The sequence below is a fragment of the Rissa tridactyla genome, chromosome 14 (assembly GCF_028500815.1).
Source record: "Rissa tridactyla isolate bRisTri1 chromosome 14, bRisTri1.patW.cur.20221130, whole genome shotgun sequence".
NCBI lineage: Eukaryota > Metazoa > Chordata > Aves > Charadriiformes > Laridae > Rissa > Rissa tridactyla.
The window spans coordinates 11,283,307-11,304,078 of record NC_071479.1 but is presented as its reverse complement, the minus strand read 5'-3'; the positions used below and the strand labels follow the sequence as shown (position 1 = coordinate 11,304,078).

The 20,772-nt window shown below is 53.9% G+C and overlaps 1 protein-coding gene across 1 annotated transcript; it reads left to right on the top strand.

Moving 5' to 3' along the window:
• Positions 1-860: 860 nt before the first annotated feature.
• TPRN (taperin) lies at positions 861-20,695 on the top strand. Its single transcript, XM_054220706.1, has 4 exons — positions 861-3,073; positions 17,154-17,337; positions 17,606-17,736; positions 18,114-20,695. The coding sequence occupies exons 1-4, from the start codon at positions 938-940 to the stop codon at positions 18,174-18,176; spliced, it is 2,514 nt and encodes an 837-aa protein (XP_054076681.1). The 5' UTR covers positions 861-937; the 3' UTR covers positions 18,177-20,695.
• The last annotated feature ends 77 nt before the right edge of the window (positions 20,696-20,772 follow it).

The window sequence follows — 20,772 nt, the reverse complement described above, 5'->3', positions numbered from 1 at the left end:
TCCGCAGCCCACGGCCCGGGGGGGACTGCGGCAAGTTCTGGCCAAAGGTTATTTACGTCACGGCGTGCCGTGTCCCCTGCGCCTCCCGGGTTGAGGATTGTGGCACACAGCGTTATCGGAGGTGTGGAAAGTCCTGAGCTGTGGGGCGATCGTTTCCTGATTGCACAGGCTTCCCAAAGCAACCTGCTGGCGGTTGATAACAGGCACTGCCTGGAAATAACGCCGCTGTAGCTCTTTTCCCCCTGCTTTTGTGCCCAACAAGCACCTGCTGCCCAACAGCCAAGCTGGGGGGGAAACATGTTTCCCCCCCCCGCCGCTGTGGAAACCCTCAGTTGTCTCCTCCAGAGCCCTCCCTAAATCGCTGCGCTGACGGGGATGAATGATAAGACACCACTCCAATGCCGATGGCTTGTTCCGTGGCTGCTCAAGCCCAGACACTTGCTCTTCCTCAGACTGTGGCCAAGATTATTGTGGGGGGACCCCCAAAGGCGTTTTGTGCTGCCAGCCTGGCACCACGGGGCCAGTCCGGGATGGGGGAAAGCACAGATGAGGGGTTTTGGCTATGGCGGGTCACCCTGGCTCCTGGCAGGCCGGAGACCTGTCGCAGCCCCCGTCCCCGCGGTGCGTGCGAGGTGAGGGCGGTGCGAGCAGCAGGGAGCCCGGCGGGCCTCCAGCCACGTTCCCTTCCCCTCCGGGCAGGTAACGGGGCGGATCTCCCTCACACCGCCCCCGCGGCCGGCGGGCAGTGGGGCGGCCCCAGCCAGCGCCCGCGGCAGCGGCCCGCCCGCCCGGGGCCTGTCATGGCGCCCGCCCCGCCCGGCGGAGGGCGGCCCGGGGGCGGCGCGGCGGCCGGCGGCGGGGCCTGCTCAGGTGCGGCGGAGCGAAGAAGGAGGAGGCGGCGGCGGCTGGGCAGCGTAGTGCCGCCGGTGCCGCCGCCATGAGCAGTGCCGAGCCGCCGCTCGGGGCCGGGCCGCGGGCTCAGCCCGCCTGGAAGCGGGAGATCCTGGAGAGGAAGCGGGCCAAGCTAGCCGGGGCGGCCGGCGGCGGGCCGGAGCCCCCGGCGGGGGAGCGGCTGGTGGTGGCGGAGAGCCTGGGCCCGCTGCGGGAGAACCCCTTCATGCGGCTGGAGAGCGAGCGGCGGCGGCTGCGGCAGGGGTTGCCCGGGCAGGGTGCCGGGGCGGCGCGGCCGCTGCAGCAGCTGCTGGAGCTGTACAGCGCCGTGCCCGGCATCCGCACCATCCGCGCCGACAACATCCTCATCATCGAGTCCCAGCCCGATGCCGCCGCCTGCTTCGCCGAGGGGGACGCGCTGCCCGGCCGCCGCCGAGACCCGGCCGCCGCCGGCTCCGACCCGCCGCGGCGCCCCGACCCCCTGCGGGAGCTGCTGGCCCGCCGCGGGGCCGCCCTGGCCGAGATCCGCGCCGACCAGGTCGTCATCTACGAGGCGGCCGAGCCGCCGGAGCCTCCCGAGGCGGCGGAGCCGGGCACCGTCAGCCGCCTCCTGGAGAAGTTCGGGCAGCGGCCGCGGGGACGCCGACGCCGCGGCGGGGAGGCGCTGACCGGGCCCGGGCCCGGCGCCGGGCCGGCCGCTCCTCCGCAGGTGGGACCGGGCTCTCCCCTGGCCGGGTCGGCCGCTCCTCCGCCGGTGCCGGGCTCCCCCCGGGCCTCCGCATCGCCCCAGAGGGGACCCGGCTCCCCCCGGGCCTCGGCCCCGAAGGTGGGACCGGCATCTCTGCCGGCCGCCCCCCAGCCGCTGCCGGCACCCCCTCGGGCTGCCACCCCCCCGGCGGTGCCGGCCGCCCCCCAGCCTGCTGTCCTGCAGCCGGCTCCCCCCCGGCCTGTCACCCCCCAGCCCACGGCCCCGGCTCCCCCCCGGCCTGTCACCCCCCAGCCCACGGTCCCCCCGGCGGCCCCTGCTCCTCCCCGGCCTGTCACCCCCCCGCCGGCCCCGGCTCCCCCGAGGGCTGTCATCCCCCAGCCTGCAGCCCCAGCTCCCCCCCGGGCCGCAGCCCCCCAGGCGGTGCCGGCCGCCCCCAAGGCCACAGCCCCCCAGGCCAACTGCTTTCTCCACAAGATCGGCTCCAACTCCTTCACCGTCACCCCCCGGGGGCTGCCCCCCGGCAGCCGCCTCCCAGAGCCCAGCTCCGTCCCCGCCGGCCGCCCCGTGCCGCCCAAGGGGCCGCCAGTGCCATCCGCGCCACCCGCCAGCGCTTCCCATGCCAGAGCTAACGCCAGGAGGCCAAAGCCAGAGGAGGCCGAAGTGGCCACGTCCCCCCCACCCAGTGCCAGTCTGGCCCCCAGTGCCACCGGCTCCACTCAGCCGCTCTCTGCCTCTGCTCCCCGGGCCGGGGGCTCCTTCGAAATCCACCCGGCCCCCAAGCCCGACTTGGCTGCCATCCCAGCCCACGACCTGCAGGCCCAAGCCCTGGCCAAGCTGCGCCTGAATTCACGCAATTCCTTCCTCTTTGTGCCCCGGCGGGAGGGCGGCCCGGTTCTGCCCCCCACCCAGAGCGCCAGGCCCGGGCCACTGCTGTCCTCGGAGGAGAAGGCACCCAAGGAGCCCCCGAGGGCTTCTGCCCCAGAGCAGGAAGAGCCCGTCTCTTCCCCGCTGGCGCCTCTGGATCCCTTGGTACCTGTGACTTACATCGATGACATTGTGGAGCCGGAGAGCGGCGAACTTTCCCCCAGGGCCGGCTTGGCCGTGAGGACGGGGAGCTTGGCCGAACAGCCTGGAGGAGCCAGCCCTGACCTGGAGATGGAGTTTTCCTCTGTGCCCCTCTACAGACCACACTCTGTCTCCCATCAGAGGGGAGGCAGCACCTTCACTGTTGTGCCCAAAAGCAAGCCTGTTTCCTCCGGGCTGCAGACTCTTACTGATGCCAGCGGAAGGCTGCAGCGGGAGGAAGAGGAGGAGGAGGAGAGCAAAGGCAAAGCCGTGGAGAACGCCGATGTGCCCCAAGCGGGGGTGTCCCATAAAAAGCGCTACCCCACTGTGAATGAGATCGAAGTGATCGGGGGATACCTGTCCCTGGAGAGGTCCTGCATGAGCAAGACGGGCTCCCGCCGCAAGAAGGTAACTGCCTGGGGTGCCTCTGTGCTGATCAGCCGGGCTGGAAGTAGTTGGTACTACCTTTGGCTTGTCTTTCCATGAGGCACTGGGTGGGAAGATGGGCAGCGTTTTTGTGGTCCTTTTGGGAGCCAGAGGCTTGCCCTCGGGAAGGGGGACCTGGGTGCTGGTCTGCTGAGTAGATGGGAGTGGGATATGACCTGCGATAACTGCAGGGCCTCTCCCACAGTCACTTCTTGGAGGTATGATAACGGAAAGTAAAATATTTCGGGTATTTAGAAACTGAAGGTGAGTCGCATGGTTTGAAGGGCTGCAGACTTGCCCCCTGCTCGCTGTGTCTGGGGGGTGTTGGACACGTTGAGCTCCCCACGGTCACTGCCCGGCTTGTGACACAGTGCAGTGGTTGGTATCTTCCCCGCATTAGTGATCTATTGATAGAGGCTCAAGAACTATGTCTCTATTAGAAAGAGATCAGCAACAACTTAACTCCCCTTGATAGGATTATACCCCCTGGCTGCTCGTTCTGGATGGGCAGCAGCGTCGCTGAAGGTGTGCAAGACATCGATTGCTCCAAGTGTCTTTGGAGGGAATGCCAGGATTTCTCACTGCTTGGGCTCTAACTTAGATCCTTGTGAGCCTTAAATTGAGAATTAATCTTTGTATGGGGTGGTGAAAGGCATCTGGGTGTGATAAAGACACATTCATGCTGAAAGATCGGGTTATTTTGCTGTGCCGGAGAAATAAATGTGAATTGTTGGGCTCTGAAAGCAGCACGCCGAGGTGACAAATTTCTAAGTCTGTGACGGGACATATTTTTCCATAGCAGGAAGATTTGTTTTACGTTCCGTTACCTGAATTCAACTGAGTATTTGATGGACTGAATCCATACGGGTGCCTGAGGCACTGAGCATTATAATTTGAGGAAATCCTTTGAATAGGGTGCATCTCATTTAGGAGGGAGGCAGCAAGTGCTGCTTCTCCTGGCTTGACGTTAAGATTCCTTCATAAGGGCATGCAATCTGTGTTTAATTCAGTGATGACTAATGCAGGTAGCAGATCTGGGAGCATGAGCTCCATGAGATCCAGAATAAGCAAATAAGCAGGAGTGTTTATTCTCCGACAGTGCTCCTGTAGTGTTTTCTTGTCCTCCTACAAGGAAATGCTTAATCAGACTGGAATTGTTCTCCTGTTTACGTATCTGCTGGGTTGCACTCATTCCAGCTGTTTTCTTTGTGCAGTTTGGGGTATTAATCGGTGTGTGGTATAAATGGTGAAAATATCAAGAAGACGTGTTACAGCTATGGATAACCTTAGGATGGAGCAGAAAATACTGCTGGAGCCTTGTGGGACAGACTCTCTTAGATAAGCCCGGCTTCTGCTGCAGCCAGTGGAGCTGATTTGGCTCTGCAGGGTGGTGCTGTTGTGGCAGCAGCCTTGCTGGTAAAAGAATAAAGCCTCAAGTAAGCGCAAACAATTAAGTGGTGTGCGGTGGAAGCTGTCCTTAATCGGTACAAAGAGGAGGAAGGGAGACAAGGACAGGCCAGTGCAGGAACTGAATTGTTTAAAGGTTGGTCGAACACTGAAACAGGAACCCAGAGAAGTGGTGGCATCTCCGTCCTTGGAGCTATTTGAAACTTGCCCAGGGAGAGCCTTGAGCAAGTGATCCGGTTGGACAGGCTCGGAGCAGGAGTGTGGGCTAGAGACCTCCAGAGGTCCTTTCCCAACCTAAAATATCATACGATTCTTTGAAATTGGCTGGCAACTGTTTTGGCTGCTCTCTCTTGGATTTGTGTGACATTGGGCAGGTTGTGTAGCTTCTCCGCTTCTGTTCTTAACAGCTTAACAGCATTAATAGCACTCTGCAGGCACTCTGGAGATGAAGTGTGCTAAATACTGTGCACGTCACATACAACTGTAGCAGCGTTCACTAAGAATTAACACGCCGGGGATGTCCTGCCTGGTAGCTTGCAGACACATCTAGTTTCTGAGAAGAGAGACAGTGAAAGGCGAAAGAGGAACTGCCTGTTACACTGCAGAGCTCAGGAGGCTGAAACAAATGGGGACTCTTTGGAAAATAAGATCCAGCTTAAGGAGAAGTGGTAAAGAGACACAAGGTTCTGGGTAAAATGAAATGTGGCGATGTAGCAGGAGAAAACACCAGGTTTCAGTTCCCTTCTCCTCGCTGGAGGTGGCAAGCATGGAGCGTCGTTTGACTTTGTAGCCAGTGGAAAGCCGATGGAAAGATTTCTGTTTACTCTTAACCTAGAGGATGTTTGTGGCTTTTACTCTGGGTAATAAGGCTGAGTGTTGATGCCTGAAAAGGAAGGAGCTAGTATGAGGACACATTCCTTGGTTTCTTCCCAAGAGATCGCTGTGTGTCGCCAAGGCAACCGGCCAAAACCAAGGGTTCTGTTTTGTAGATATGTCGGGGTTTTCAGAAACTTGGTTTTGGCCTGAATTGGGCAGATGCAGACATTTCCTGTGAGCTGGAAGCTGCAGTTCTTCGGTAAAACCAATGTCCCTTTCTCTTTTGGCGGTATCAAAACCAGACCTGATGCTGGTTTCAGAGGGCAGCTACCTGGGTCTGTTGGGCTGGTTCTCTACAGGCAGACCTGCATCCTGCCGAGCATCTTCCTTTCCAAACCTTGCCTTGGGTTTGCTGAAAGGTTTTTAAATATGCTCCAGGCTCAAGAAGGTGGTTTTTAGTGAAACTTCCATGACTTGGAAAACTTCATCCGCTCACTGGTGCCCAGCAGGAATCTGGGCGAGATAAACAGCAGGTCTGGCACAGCCTGGAAACGCTGGGGCTCGGCGGGTGGTTGTGCTTACGGTCAGGGCAAATGATTTGTTTGGAGGGAGAGAGGCGGCCCTGGCAGTTAACACTGATTGTTCTGCGAGATGCAAATCGTGTTTTTCTTCAAATGCAGAAATTCAGCCTCCCTTTTCCGTCCCCTTGTCTGGCCACTGATTGCCTGACTGTGGTGGAGATGCCAGCAAAGTGGAGCTGATTCCGTCCACATCCTCTGTGGCTTTTTGGACTGGGAGGGTGGCTCGTGGAAGGGGGTTCCAGCGCTGCCGTGATCTGCGTGGAGGGAGCTCCAGCCCCCTGCTCTCAGCTGTGCATTTGGACTTTGCCGTGGCCTGCTGGTGTTCAAGGCCTTTCAGGAAAAACAGCTTTATTGCTCCTTCCAGACAGTTCAAATATGTGAAGCAGCTGTTTGTCTGGGGGTTGGAGCTGGATATTGAGCTGATGAGGGAGAGAGAGAAATGCTGTTCCTGTGTGGGAATGAAAAAATGGTTTCCTAACTCTTACGCCATTGGAGCTGCTGCGGTGGGACAGTCGTTGTTCATGTGAAGGTGAACATGGGGTTCTGTATGATGGGGCACAGACAAAATCTGTGGTGGGAGGGTTATCGTTCACCCAGGGCTGTGAAGGTGAACGTGGGGCTGTGTATGATGGGACACGGGCAAGACCTGCAGGTGGAGGGGAGAGCCCCAGCCATGCCCGTCCCAGGGACCGAGCTGCCTGTGCGGGCAGGGAGTTTGAGCTCTTGTCCTCCTACAGGTGTTAAGATGCCCTTCAGGAGTGTTCATCCACTCTGCGGCTGTTTGGAGGCCTCTCCAAGCGGTATCAGGGTTAGTTCAGATAAGGCAGTGGGGGTGTGACTGCAGTTTGAAAACTCGGTGAGCTGGGAGAGGCTGGCTGGGCTCCGGTGGCGAGGACAGGATACGTGCGCGGGGGTGCAAGGAGACCTACTGACCTTCATTCTCAGCAGGGAGTGGGGGAGAGGATGCAGAGCGCTGTTGGTGACCTCTGTTCAGTGCTCGTCTCCGTACTCTGTTATTACAGAAGTTGTAAAGACACCACAGCCTGATAACAGCCCCAGGAGGAAGGGAAGGCTTTGCTGCGGGTTGTGGATCTTTGGGATCTCAGAGGATAAAATCTAGCTCGGCTGAGCTGACAAGAACCAATCTTAGTTTGATTACCTGCCAGAATAATGTACAATAAAGTTGTCAGCAAGATAGAAATCTAGGTTTCTGTAAAACATGTGACGGGCATGTTGGAGCGAGTGACGGGAAAGGGCTGCGGAGCGCCCAGCCAGCTGGGATCCTGAGAAGCTGTTGTCATTCTTCAGGCTTCATGTTCTCACCTTGTTGGAGGCTGGACACTGTCAGGAATGTCCTGCGTGTACAGAACTTGCCCCTATTCTGCTCCTTCCTTATGTCTTGTCACTCCTGAAGTTTATCCCAAGTCACAGTATGTTTGTCCCCTCCAGGACCTGGCACCTCCTAGGGATCCTACGGGAAAGGTGACTTCTGGCCAGGCCACCTGAAGTCCTGTAAATAACAGGACTTGAGACCCAGCAGACATCAGGTTGTTGATGGTTTTAAAGCTTTTTGCTTGCCACAGTTGGCAGTTTGAGTGCTGGAAGGTGAGCTGCAGCCTTGAGTGAACAGGGCTTGCAAGAGCAAGGTTGGTGGGATCCAAACAGTTGGAGTCTAATGCTCTCCTGCTTCTTTGCAAAATTGTCTTCAAAGGTGTTCAGCTTCAGCTGAACTTCAAAAAGTTCCAGCTTACATGGACTTTAGCATGGTCCACTTTCTGACGTTTTGAGCTGCGTAGTGCCTGAATACGGCTTCCAAACGCCCACTTAAATGTCTGATAAAAAAATTACTCTAACCATCCCTCAGCTTTTCGTCGTGGGCAGGATTGGGCAGCAGTTTTGTTGGTCTGACCTGCTGCGCTTCTTGCTCTGTGGCTTTCCAGCTGTTTGGTTCTGCTGGAGATGGTCTCCTGTGAGAACCAGGTGTAGGCTCGCGATGTTGGCAGGGATGAACACTTCCAACTGTTGCCCGGACCTGTTTGGAGCAAGTCCGCACAATGTGGAATCTAAATACCAGTGACTGCTTGAAGTACTTTTTTTGCCATGTGTAACACAAGTAAATTAACCATAACACCAGTAAATTAACCTGGTGGTAGAAGCAAAAATCTTTCTGCAAAAATTACTTAGATTCCCTCATCTCTGTGTTTTGGAGGGGTCAGGACAAAGACTGGTGTTATTTAGCTGGGAGAGCTCGCGTGTTCCTGTTGTATCTTCTGTCTCGTGGCTGAGCTCTGCTGAGGCAAATACATCTGACACCTTTAAGGAGGGGCTGTCGTACGTATCTGACATGGATGTATTGAATTTTTGGTAGATGAAGTCAGCAGTGACAAGTCCCACTCAGAAAAATACATGTCTTGCATGATCAGGCGCGGTCCCTCCCCTGCGGGGGTGATTTCCACTCGCTGTCAGATGTCAGCAGGCTGTTTCACCCAGGCGGTGCAACTTCCCTGCCCTTTTCTGATTCTGCTGATTCCTAGCCTATGACGTTGATGGCTTAAGACTCTAGAAATCAGTATCTTGTTGCGGTTATAGTTTTTAAACCACCTCACAAGCTGGACCTGGGGCTATTGGTGGGGAAGTAGGTTGGGTTTTGTTGCCCCGCTGCCTGCCAACTCCTTGAAGTTGTTGTACTACACCCCTGGCAGAGCAGATGAGTCATATTTATCTCATCTCCGGAGTGGGAAATTCTCTGCGACTGAGGTTCTCCGTGGCCGTGCCACTCCCATGCTTCGCCTCGTGCCACAGCGACAGCCTAAGCTGCTCCCAAATTCCCCCCGGCTCTCTTCCTCCCGTCCCCTGCTTGCAGGCCCCGCTGTCGCAGCGCGGGGAAGGGGACGGGGAAGGAGCCGGGAGAGCTAAAATAGAAACTCTTACGCAAATCGGAGAGGAGCCTGCCTTTGAAGCTGGTTAGGACATGCCCAGGGCTCAGCCCGCCCCAGAGCTTGCGAGGAGATTTGGAGTGCTTTGTGCTCTGAATTCCGATCACGCGGATTACAGTTAATGTTATCTTAATCGGTTTCCTTAATCTGTGGACCAGATTGGAGATGGTTTATAATTTCCCTCCATCTCAAGTATTCCGTTTGTCCTGGGTTTGGGTTTTCCTTCCCCCTCTGCTTTTTCCAGTACATGCTCACGGTGTTCCTGAGAAGAGCTGGGGAAGCACACGCTCTGTCTGGCTAGGGCAAAGTCCTGCTTGTCTGTGTTACATGTGGGAAACAGCAGGAAAAATTAAAGTTTTTAGTCTCCAGGTTCAGTGGCAGTAAAGGAAATCTCAGTCAGAGCTGCTGCAGCTCTGGGGCTGTGCTCACTCCTCCCCTGAGTGAAACCTGGGCAATTTAAAAATCTATTTATAAACCCAGATTCTTCCGAGCGACTGCAGGGGGCCGGGGGTGTGCCATGAAGCTGTAACGATATCGCTGTGTGGGCAGTTTGTGTAGGAAGAGTCACGTGAAGCGTCTGTATCGCACAGAGAAACTTCACAAACATCCTGGGAAAATCTGGACTGACGGAACTTGGTGCTGATGTTTTCTGAGAAGTGCCCTTCAGATGATCTTGGGGACTTGGCAGGACGGAGCCGTTGTTTCCTAGGCATTTGACGGACTAATAAGCTGAGGAAAAGATCTCGGACACTACGAGAGCAAAACACTTGCCTGCTTAGGGAAATGGTATAGCTTGCGGCTAGTGAAAATGCAGGTCTGAGGGCATATCCGTAAGCCCTGTGGTGAACCTGCTGGGCTGCATCACTTCTCTTTGGAGAAGTGTCTTTTGCATATTAGTAGTACAGAAGAAGGGCCCGAGAGACACAAAGTCTGTCATGCAGCTAATACTCTTCATGTCACTGATGCCTTTTGCTGCTGAAGTCTAGAATGAGCTCTTTGCCAGGGTAGGGAGTAATTCTGACCCCAGGCTCCCCACGTTTCCTGTGAAATGATGCTCCATCTGTCCCATTCCGGCTGGAGACGGTTCGCTTGCACCAAACCGTGGTATTTGTTTGGAATGCTCTGGTCACTCTTGGTTACGCCGAAATGTGTGTGCGTGGCGTCTCCCAGCACTGTGCTGCATCGCAGCCACAAACTGTGGGCTTGGAGTAGGCTTTAAAGCAGAATCCTCTGCTGTTTGGGAGTTTTGTGTGTTGTTTATGAAGATACCAAGTCTTGGCACTAATTGTATCTTGTTTATGCCTGCTCTCTTTGTGTATTCAGATGAGATCTGTTCCAGATATGTAGGGAGATTTGTCCAATTTTTATGGGCCAACTAAATAATATTTGAATTGCTTGTTAAGCTGAGGAAGGCTCTGGCTCCTCTGTCCGCAGATGTGCGGCGGAACGAAGGGCTCCTTGGGTGAATGGCTGCTTTGTACCCTCTCAGACTGGGGCTCCGACTGCCCCGCTGTTGTTTGGGCGCTGGAATCTCTTCTTGGCTGACACAGTCAAGGGAAGAGTTAACAAAGCTGCCTGCCCTTCCGTGCTCTCCGGGACGGTCCCTACCCTGTCACTTCTCATCAGGAATTTGAAACTTCCCCGTGTCTTGTACAAGGAGTTTAATATTTCGAATCTCCATGCATTGCTCCTGTCTACCATGTGCTTCAGCATATTGATTACACAGAGCTGGCTTTGTGGGTTGCCTTGTAAATGGAGACTTTCTTGTTTTGCCTTGTGGTTTGGGAGCTGGGATGCGGTCCTGGAGGCAACCTCTCCTCTCCCAGCAGCACAGTGCTTCCTTGACATGCTACTGCTGTAAATCTTGGCTGCTGCTAGCTCTCTAGTCTGAAACTAGCTCCGTGATGCAGTTAATCCTTGAGCAAAACTCAGTTTTACTCTTAGGAAACAGTTGAAAAAGCACGATCAAATGAGCCTATGGTGGAGCAGCCAACTCCTGTGCCCCAAAACTCTTCTTTTTGTACAGAATGATGGAAAAGTACATTTCTGAAGTGCCATCTGCGGTTTTCTGGGCATACTTAGGCTGCTTCAGCCATAGTAGTACAGGGTTAATCTGATAGAGGAACCAAACTTCAAGTGCCTCCCATTCCTCTGGGTATCTGTCAGGGAAAAACCCTTTCTTCCTGTGTCAAGGAAAGGCTTTAGAGGTACAAAAGCTCCTTATCTTCTCCTGAATGACAGCAAATGCCGTGGTCATATGCTGGTGCTACTGAAGCTCCGGGGGTACTACTCCAGGCTGCCGCACACAGAGATTGTGCCTGAAGTTATTCGACCATTTGGGCTGAGGCATGACCATGTATCTACAGGCATGTAGATAAGCTCATTCCTATCTCCTGTGAAATGGCTCATTTCCCCAAAAATCCTTTATCCAAGAGTTTCAGAGAGAAGACTGTATCACAGGGGAGTTGTCTTGATCATTGACTGCAGGTTGTAATGAAAAAAAATGAAGGTCCCTGCAGAGGTATGCAGTTTATGAACTGCTCTTCCACCTCCTTCTGCTAATCCTGCTGATCTGTGAGAATGGTCAGGCTGGGTCAGATGGAAAGACCAGGGTAAACCCTTTGGGGATCTCTGTCCACCATAAAACATCTGCTTCTACCCTCTGTTTCCAGTCTCACAAGCAGTTCTTTGTGCAGGGACTTTCCCTCTCGGCCCGTGGCAGCGTGGAGCTGGGAGGTTGTTCGTGTTAGACCCTCCTCTTCGCACGGGTCCTGAGCTCTGCTGGGCAGAGCCTCCAGCAACCTACCGAATGGGCGTTGGTGCTCCAGGAGCTTTCCTGCCCAGCCTGGGGGGACTCTTTCACGCAAACCTCTATGGGATGCTCTATATCCACAGGCTTCCCGATGCACTCCCAGCTGTCTGCTGCTGCAGTTTTCAGGTAGCTGGTGTGATTTCATGTACTTCTGTCTCATTGACCAAATCTCTGGACAACCAGTGCAGCAACAAACGTAGCAAAGCTCAACGTAAGACTGCACGGAAGCGCGAGGTGATTTTTCTTCAAACCACTGATTTTTGTCCGTGCTCTTTCCGTCAGAGACTTCAATCATTCATTCTTTTGTATTCATGCTGAGTTGTTGGCCGCCCTTCCTGCAGATGCCAGCCGAAACCCTCCTGCCGCTGTTGCTGAGAGAGGAGGCGGCGTTTGGCTGCCCAGGTGTGACAAGCTGTTAAACCAGCTGCTTGAAATCACACCCGGCAGCACATCGGCAGCCCATGCGTGTCCTCGGGAGTCAGCGCAGTCACTAATTTTGTCACTTCAGGATTACATTGCTTGGGGAGAGAAGATGATTAGAGGAAAATGAGAACCTGAAAAGAGCAAATCTTGCTCCCTGGTGCTGCTCAGCTGCGTGGATCTTGTGAAGTAATTGGGTAGCACAACCGCGTTATGGGGGATCAGTATGCTGACTCTGACTCTTCTTGCTGGTATACAGTTAAAGGGTGATTTTTTTCCCTCTTTTTTCTTTTAATGCCCAGAACAACTTTTTTTCCTTAATGTTATAAGGTGAGAATTTGGATTGCTAAAGACATTCCTGTTTAAAAGGTGTAAAACGCCCTACATTATCACTTTGGCTTTGCCACACCTGCCAAGAAGCAAATGTGATAATGGGTGAAGGGAAACGCTGCACTAAAGAGATGGCTTCTGGAGTCGAGGATGCAGATTAACCCCATGATTTGCTCCTGAGACTTATGGTGATATCCCTGGTTTGTGAAAAGCCATCGGGTGTTTGCTCTTCATTAACTGCGGAGTCTTGCAGACTTTCCCACCTCGGCTTTTGGAGGCGAGGTGTCTGCTGACTTTTGTGTTGCAGGTTGGTTTCTGTAAACTGGTTATTTTTATTTCTAATATGTCTCTGTACATCTTTCATTGTTGGTCTGGATGCAGACTGGGTCCTGACAGCCTGCATCTCCTGAAACGAGCTTGACTTTTTTTCTTTTCTAAGTGAGCCCTCTATGACTACTCAGATTTATGCTTATTGGGCAATGTTTACCCTGGCTTCTCTTTCCTGGGTACTCTATTACTCATTACCGTTCAAATCCTAGCAAATAATAAATTATTTTTGTTATGGCAACAAAAATCTGGTGGCTGAATAGCACAATATTCCCCTAAAAGCCTTCCTTATTCTTCCCAGTGTGGCTCTGATTGCTGGGCAGAGCATTAATATACAGAGATGTGGGCTTGGGTTGGACCCCGGTTTTGTGACGTCGTTCTGGGTGAAGCAGTCAGCTGAGCAAATAGTGACAAACCCCTGCAAATACCCACAGCTGAAGGGTGCGAATTTTTTTCCTTTCCACAGCTGGCAGCTGCTGCTGAGGCAGAAACAGGGGAAACCGCTGCTGAGACACGATGAGCAGAGGCCTCTGGCTGGGCTCTAGCAGGCTCAGCTCTTCCGGGGTACGGTTTTCTTCTATAGAAAATGACCCCTGTTGCCTCTTGTGTTTCCATAAAAGTCTATGTGGTCTGGCAGGGTGTGCTGGCTGCGCAAACCTGTTGTCTGAGCTTACTGAACTCTTCATTTTTCTTTTTAGAGGTTCCTGGGACTGAGTCTCCCTGTGTTCCCCGCGCACGGTGCTCGGTTCTGCTCACTAGCTGCTCAGAGGCTTTCTTATGGCAGCGGTGTTGACCCACGTGTCCCCTGGTTTTGCCTGACCACGTTACCCTCCGTCTTCTGTTGGATCAAGCAGATCTTTGTGCTTCCCCTGAAACCACCTGGTGCTTGAGGAGGGGAGCTCGCGGAGGGGGGAGCCCAGGGTGGGTTGATGGCTCTGGGTTTTGGGGCTGCTTTCGGGGCTCTGCGTGGGCAGGGCTGGCTGAGTGCCAGGGGTGCAAGCGTGGGGAAGGCGGCCACTCGTGCAGAGCCCCTTCTCCGGAGTCCAACCCTGCGCTGGCGCCTGGTTGTTCCTCCGGTGTTTGCTTTGCCTAGGTGCGTCCGGGCGCTTTATTGCAGGGCGGCCACAGGGCTCTTCCTGCTTCTTGGTAGCAGCACGGTGGGTGCGGGGGGTGAGATGATACCGTAGAGCAAGCCAGCGTGGTTTTTGGGGAGGGGGCTTGTGCCGAGGTGCCCTCACGCCAGACTGCCTGGTGTCAGCCTTCGCGTAGGCTGCGCTGGCCCAACCGGAGCGGTTGCTGAAACAGCAAATTGTCTTGTTAGGAGCTCTCAGGAGCTCTCCCCGAGGCTGGGGCCCTGGGTGCGTGGGGCTGGCTACGCGGTGGTTAATGATTGTTCTTTTTGAGTATTTCCAGTGTTGCCTCCTGCAGCGTTTGCAGCGTTGCGGTCTCTCTACAGTAAGTACCGAGAAGCCCTGGTGGCAGAGCGTTGTGCAGGACACCAAGCCCGGTTCTGGGCGGCGAGCGTGGCCCCAGTGGAACTGGCTGTGGGCGACTGGGAGCTGCTCCAGCTCAGGGGTTAGGCTGGGCTCTTGGCGAGTTGCCTCTGGGCACCGCATGGGGGGCGTCTCCTGCTCGTTTCTGCTGCTTTCTACTCTTTGGTTTTACTCCCTGGTGAGGCTGTTTGCTCCTCCTGCGCTACACACAGCTCCGGTCCAAATTGGACTAAAAGTCATTTTTCTTAGAGACTTCCCCCTGTTAGTAGAAAACCAGGAAAGCTTAGGATTTAAGCGTGGCAGATGGAACTAAAAACAAGGCACGTGTCTCCTGTCCCCTTTATTTTCCATGTTTGGCCAAGAACTTCTTGGCCAGCGCTGGTGAGCAGCCTGTGTGCAGTGGCTGGTTCTGGGATAGCTTCTGAGCTCCCAGGAGCCCTGGGCACCTCCACCCTCGTGGCCTTCGTGCCTGGCAGCGTGGCTTGTCCCCGCAGTACAGACGCCACATTGTGAGCGGTCGCTGCCTGGCTCGGATCAGGGAGCATCTAGGTCAGCAGCAGGGGCGAGAAATTCAGGGAACAGCAACTGGGATGCTCTGATCTTCAGGGACTTTTTATTCCAGTACCTTTCCTCTGAAATATAATCATTCCTTTCCCCGTGTGTCATCTGGAGAAGGTCAGAGTGGCGCTGGCCAGGGCTGGGGCAGGGAATGGGGAAAGGCAGCTGGTTCCCGCTCTGCTATTTCCATCCATTTCTCCTGGGAGCATGGGGAAGGGAGAGCCAGCCAGTGTCTGAGGTACGTCCTGGACTCGGGCAGAGTAGCCCACAGCTCCATCGTGCGTATTTGCAGCGCAGAGGGTTAAGTACTCCCTCTCTTAATTGGGTTTGATTCAAACTCTCAGCATTGCTTTTTTGAAAATCATCGGTGAAATACGCGCTGTTTTGCCTTGGAAACCACAGAGCTCCAGCATGTCTGTCCGTGGGCGGCGCGGGGTGAGGCAGTAGCAGGCTGGCTCCCGCGCACTGGTGTTTCGCAGGCTCCGGCTCCTGCGCAGCTGCAGGTTCGGCTTCGGAAGATGCCGTTGGCGGCAGCAGCATCGCACCGGTGCTCCCTGTGCAGGAGATGCAGAGAGGCAGCGGCTGCTTTCACAAGAAATACGTGCGTCTGGGCAGCACGCGTGGTGCGTTGTTCTTGATAGCTGCTCGGGCCACGGGCTGTTCCTTGGCCTGTGGGGTGTTTTGTATATGAGGGAAACTGCAAATATGGCACGCGGGGCAAATGTGCTGCACTTTCTTCTTGCCAGCTGTTATAACACAGCATCAGAAGAGATCTTCTGAACCGTCCAGCTCCTACCGCCTGTCACAAGCAACCATGCCATTTTAATTCTGTTCATAACCCTATTCGCTCAATTTTAAATGTAGTTAGAAGTAAAAGGGATCACAACACCCTTTTAGGCAGCTGCTCCTGAACCTTGATCCGCATTGGCTAGATACTTCCCTGCTTTTGGCGTAAATTTATTCCTGGCAAGCTTTTCCTCCTTGTTTGTGTGTTGTATGCTGGCATCAGCAGTTCTCCTCTGCTCCTTGGTGTTTATTTTCTTGGTGTTGTACTTACAAAGAGCTGTTACGCTTTGTCTCATTTTTGCTAATGTGAAGAGGCTGAATCTCCTCTCCACCTGCTGAGATGATTTGTAACCAGATCTTCTAAGCAGAATGGTAGATAACGATTAGGACATGAAAGGCTGCAGGGGAACAACCCCTTCGCTCAGCTTTTCTTTCAACTTGGAGCAGCGCATCTGGAGTTACTGGGTCTGGGTTTGGGCATCCTGCTGCAGGATAGATCCAGAAACTGGAGCAAGTCCAGCGGAGGCTGCCAAAGTGCTCCTGGGGCTGGAGGAAACAGCATATGAGAAGAAGCTGAGGGAGCTGGTTTGTTTTCAGTCTGGAGGAGAGAAAAGGGGAGTCCAATTGCTGCCTTCCACCACCTGGGTTTTACTGGGAGGGTGGAGCCAGGCAGTCCCTATTTCCAGTGGAAATGCCCTGCTTCATTCCCGGTTTATTGAAGGAGCAGCCTAATGGTGATTACAGTCTTGTATCCAATCCAAAATTTTCTTTCTCAGTTATTCACAGGTGTTGAACTTCTCTTAGAGCAAGGGTTGATCTTAAACATTGTCCCATTTCTGGTGTTCTTCCTCTCCAGTTTTCTGAATGACCCATAAAATTCTGGTTTTTCCTTGGTGAACTCCCATGTTGGAGTCATCTTCATTCTCAGTCTCCCAGTTATTGTGCAAAGGTCACTAGTGAGAATACTACATAAAACTGGTTTCAAAACAGAACCTTCAGGTACCTCCCCCTTGTCCAGTAGTTTCCCTCTCTCCTCCCACCTGTTACCATCTCTCCTTTAGCTGCTTCCATCTTCTCGCTTTTGGTATTAAACCCTGGTTTATCTAGCTTAAATAGCTTTTTGTCAGGATGTCCTCCCAAAAATGTAGTCCTGATCACTGATATTTCTCCAGTCTAGGGCAGGGGTACACAAACGAGTTGGCAGGCATTAGCGATGTCACCTTTCCAACACGTGGATGCTTTCCTGTCCTCCTTGGCAAGACTGATCCCTCTGGAGGCACGCTCAGGCAGCTCCTCCTGGCTGCTGGGCATCAGTGTTAGAGGATGGCAAAGTGTATACCAGGACAAAAAGCCAGAGGTGCTCTGGATCTCTCGGCCTCCTGACTCCATCCCATCTATTTGGCGATCTGCCTTTGTGGTTTCTCTCAGCGCGGCAAGAGATTTGGCAAGGCACATTGGGAAAGGTGGGGGGACATGCAATGGCTCCTTTAAACCAGAGTGAAACCCTGGGGTGGGAGGTGGCCGTTGCCAGGGCGAGTGTTGGGATCAACGGTTTCTTGTGCTGCTTTCTGATAATTCTCCTTTGCTGTTGTCTAGATGAAGATCTCTTTCAATGAGACGAGTTTGCAGACTATGTTTGAGTACCCATCAGAGAGCTCACTGGCAGAAGAAGAGGAGGAGGAAGAGGAAGGACATGCTTCTGAAACAGAGGAGGACAAGTCTTGCACCTTTTACATTCCACGCCCAAATAGCACTTTGCATCCCAATACACCTAACTCAGGTGAGCCGAGGCGCTGTGGTGGCACTCTGGGGTTCTTGGTGGTGTCTGACACTGTCTCTGTTTCCTGCAGCCCCTCCTGGGGCTCCACACAGGTGGAAATGCTCGTGGAGGTGACTGCTGCCAGCTGATGGCAGAACTGGGGCTTGGTGGGTCTTGAACCAGAACAGGGAACTGCGGATGGGCAGCTTCCATGCTGTCCCAGCCAGGATCCTGATTCTCCTTCCTTTTACGTCACTGAGAAATGTTCACATCAGCTTTGTCCTTCCAGCAGATTTATCCAGCTACACCCCAAAGCACTCCGTGAAGTTCAGCGAGTGGCAGGAGCAGAAGTACGAGGAGATGCCTGCCGCAGAGGGACCCCTCCCAAAGGAAGCTGATTCCCATGGGAGCCAAGTCATGGTGAGACTTTAAATAAGCCGGTCTTGGCTTTGTCCTGCTGTGCTGTTATCCCAGTGCTCAGGTTGGTGCGGCCAGTGGATGGGGTGGGGTGTGCCTTCCACCGAACACCTGTGTGTGCGTGTGCGCTGCCCAGGGAGGTGTGCCACCGCGCACAAAGGGTCCCGCTGCCACTGGCAGAGCTGCCTCTCTGTGCGTGTGTAAAGGAGACAGAAGGCAGCTGGCACACTTTGTACTCCAGGGCATGTTTGGAGGGGGGAATTAAATGCGCTCGTTAGCCCCGGGCGAGGTGCCAACGCAGCCTTCACCATCCCAAGGTGTGGGTACTCGTTCGCTTCGGGTTTGATGACACCTCCGTGTCAACTCTGCTTTCTCCACAGCTCACCCCGGCAGAGAAGGGCGGACTCTCCGATTTCAGCAGCGAGCCCGCTCTGTATTTTTGATCGCTTCATCTGCAGCCCTGCAGCAGCGGCTGCTGGAGAAAACGTGTCAGTGCACCATCCGAACGCCCGCGCGAGCAACGCCGAAACCAGCTTCTGGGTCCCTCCCTCACCACAAGTTTTCGTTGGATCCCGATGCCAAGGGTGGACTAGACGCTATCGGGCCTCTTCGGAGAATATTTGCACTGGATTCTGGGACCTAACTACTACTTTTAAGGCGTATGATTTATTCTGCCTGTGGCCTTGCATATTGCTTGTTCAAGATCAGCTGCTGATTAGGCAAAGCATCTTAAGACCAGATCTGTAATGCCGGGATGGACATAGATTTTCTCAGTGTTTATCCGAGTCCACACAGCCAGGCACTGGATGGGGTCTGGACACCTTTTGTGACGCTTCTCCCATCAGAGGCCCCAGTGAGGAACGGTTCTGGAGTTGGAGCGCTGGGAGCCTGTGGGCAGTTAGCTGGATTCACAGAAGCGGTTGTGATTTGACAGCTAGATTGGGTGTCAGTTTGGAAAACCATTGAAGGCTCATGGTTTGTGCTCGGCACATTTCTGGGTCTAGTTTCACTGAACCCTCATGGAATTCATGTGCCAGTTACGTTCTTGTGAAGGAAGCTGAACGCACGGTGCGAGGGGTGGGAAGTGGAATAATGCCTTTAGCTTTAGGTGTCATTTTGCACTGATCTGTAAAGATGTGTCCAGACTGGCTTGAGCCTCTTAAAGATTCCCAACCATTGGCCATAGCTTTGATCTGTCCGTACCCAGCTCTGGTGTCCAGTCTCTAGTAACTGGTGATTGTGCTCCAGTTTGCCAGTGCCTCTGGTTGCTTTGTTCCAGCATCTAACTGGGCCAGGCCCAAGATTTATCTGTCTTGGCTGGCGGGGGGGCTTCCTTCTAGCCACGCTTGCTCTGCTCCTCTAGTGCAAAGCACAGGAAGGTGATTTCACTCCTTTCTTCTGCGGAACTTGAACAAGGAATATGTTTTTTTTTTTTTTTTCTAGGATTTTTATAGTTCTATTGTAATTGTTTAATGCAGCCAATATGCAAAGGAATCTGCTAGACTCTTCCATTTAAGTTTTCTACTACTGTAAACTCAGGGTCAAAATTGCACTCTGGAAAAGATGGAACACTGCTGCTAATGTGATTTGTACTTCTGGGATTAAAAGAGATGCGGTTGGAATAGATACGGCCTCTCTGGGCTTTATGAAATGAGCGGTACCCCAGCGTGTGGCTCTATCCAAAGGAACAGGCAGGTATCCGATTAAATTTGATAGGTTTATTGGTTGGTCTGTTGTATATAGATGATGAATGTCTACTCAAGGTGACACTAGTCTCTAAACTGAAAATGCCCTGCATACCTTGCACTTGTTTTAGTGTATGTTGTAGGAGCAGGAGGAAGGTTGTTATGCTGAAAAATACGGTCAGAATTAACTGTCAGGACACACCTACTTCCAGCGTTCTCCTCTTCTGCCCTGGGTGCCTAAATATTTCTGGAAAGATAATGCAAAACGGATTAATGAGATACTCAGCAGCTTGTTAGACGATGGCTGGAGGGGCCACAAAGGAACACTTTGTGCCTCCCTGCGCTTCTAAGGCTTGTCCTTCTCAGGCTAACTGGAGATCTGTTCCCTGCCTGACCCCCCGGGAGCCGTACGTACAGGCAGCGCATCAGCCTGTGGCACGACGCAAGCACCGTGGAACAGCAGTGACTCCCAGGTGCTGAGGCTTCTCCCATTCATGAACTACTTCAGGACAAGATGCTGAGACTGGGGTAGAATGAGGAAGAATGCAGGACCGCTAGCGACTGCTAGATTTGAGGGATGAGTAAGGTATCAGATATGCGGAGTTAAACACGGAGCAGTGCCCGCAGCCAGTGGCTGTGCCCACAGCCAAACATCAGGCACTATGTGTGAAGAAAAGGTTACGTGCAGCTTTTTTTCTAGCAGAAAATGTCTCAGTGAGCATCTTGCACTGTGGAAAAGCTCAGGCTGGTTTAAGGCAGCCCTATTTTGCCGCTTTAAACTGAGCTGAGCCAGTTTCAGATTTGCAACTTAACAGTAAAGCACAAACCGCTTGCAATTCAAGTTAGGGATGAGGTGTCTGAACTAGTCCTGACTTCGTTCTGCCATGGATCAATGAGGAATTCTAAAGCCACCACTATCCTGCACCTTGCTCCCCTCACTTCAGCCAACTGCAGCGCTGCGCTGGGACTCTGCGCGCTGTTCGCAGGGATGAGCTCGGTGCCTACGAGGTTTCCGGTGAGGAGAGGCTCACCGGGGCTGCGGGAGTGCAGAGTGCTGCTCACCAGGAGCTCGTGGTGCCCTGGTGTGTGCCCACTTCTCCGCTCCTCCTCTCAGTTTGCCTCCTCCACCCTGTAGCTGTGATTTACACCTCGCTGAGCGCTGCCTTTGCACTTCCCGGCTTTGTGCTCTAATCCCTGCCTGCTCCGGGTGAACTCCTGGCACGCTCTTGGCAGAGCGAGGTGAACGCTGCTTTGAGGGCAGAAGCACTGGCTGACCAGTCACCTCCGGGGACGTTCTTCGGTATCACTGTGCTCAAAATGAAGGGTATTTTTTTGTAGATGCCTACCCTGATCT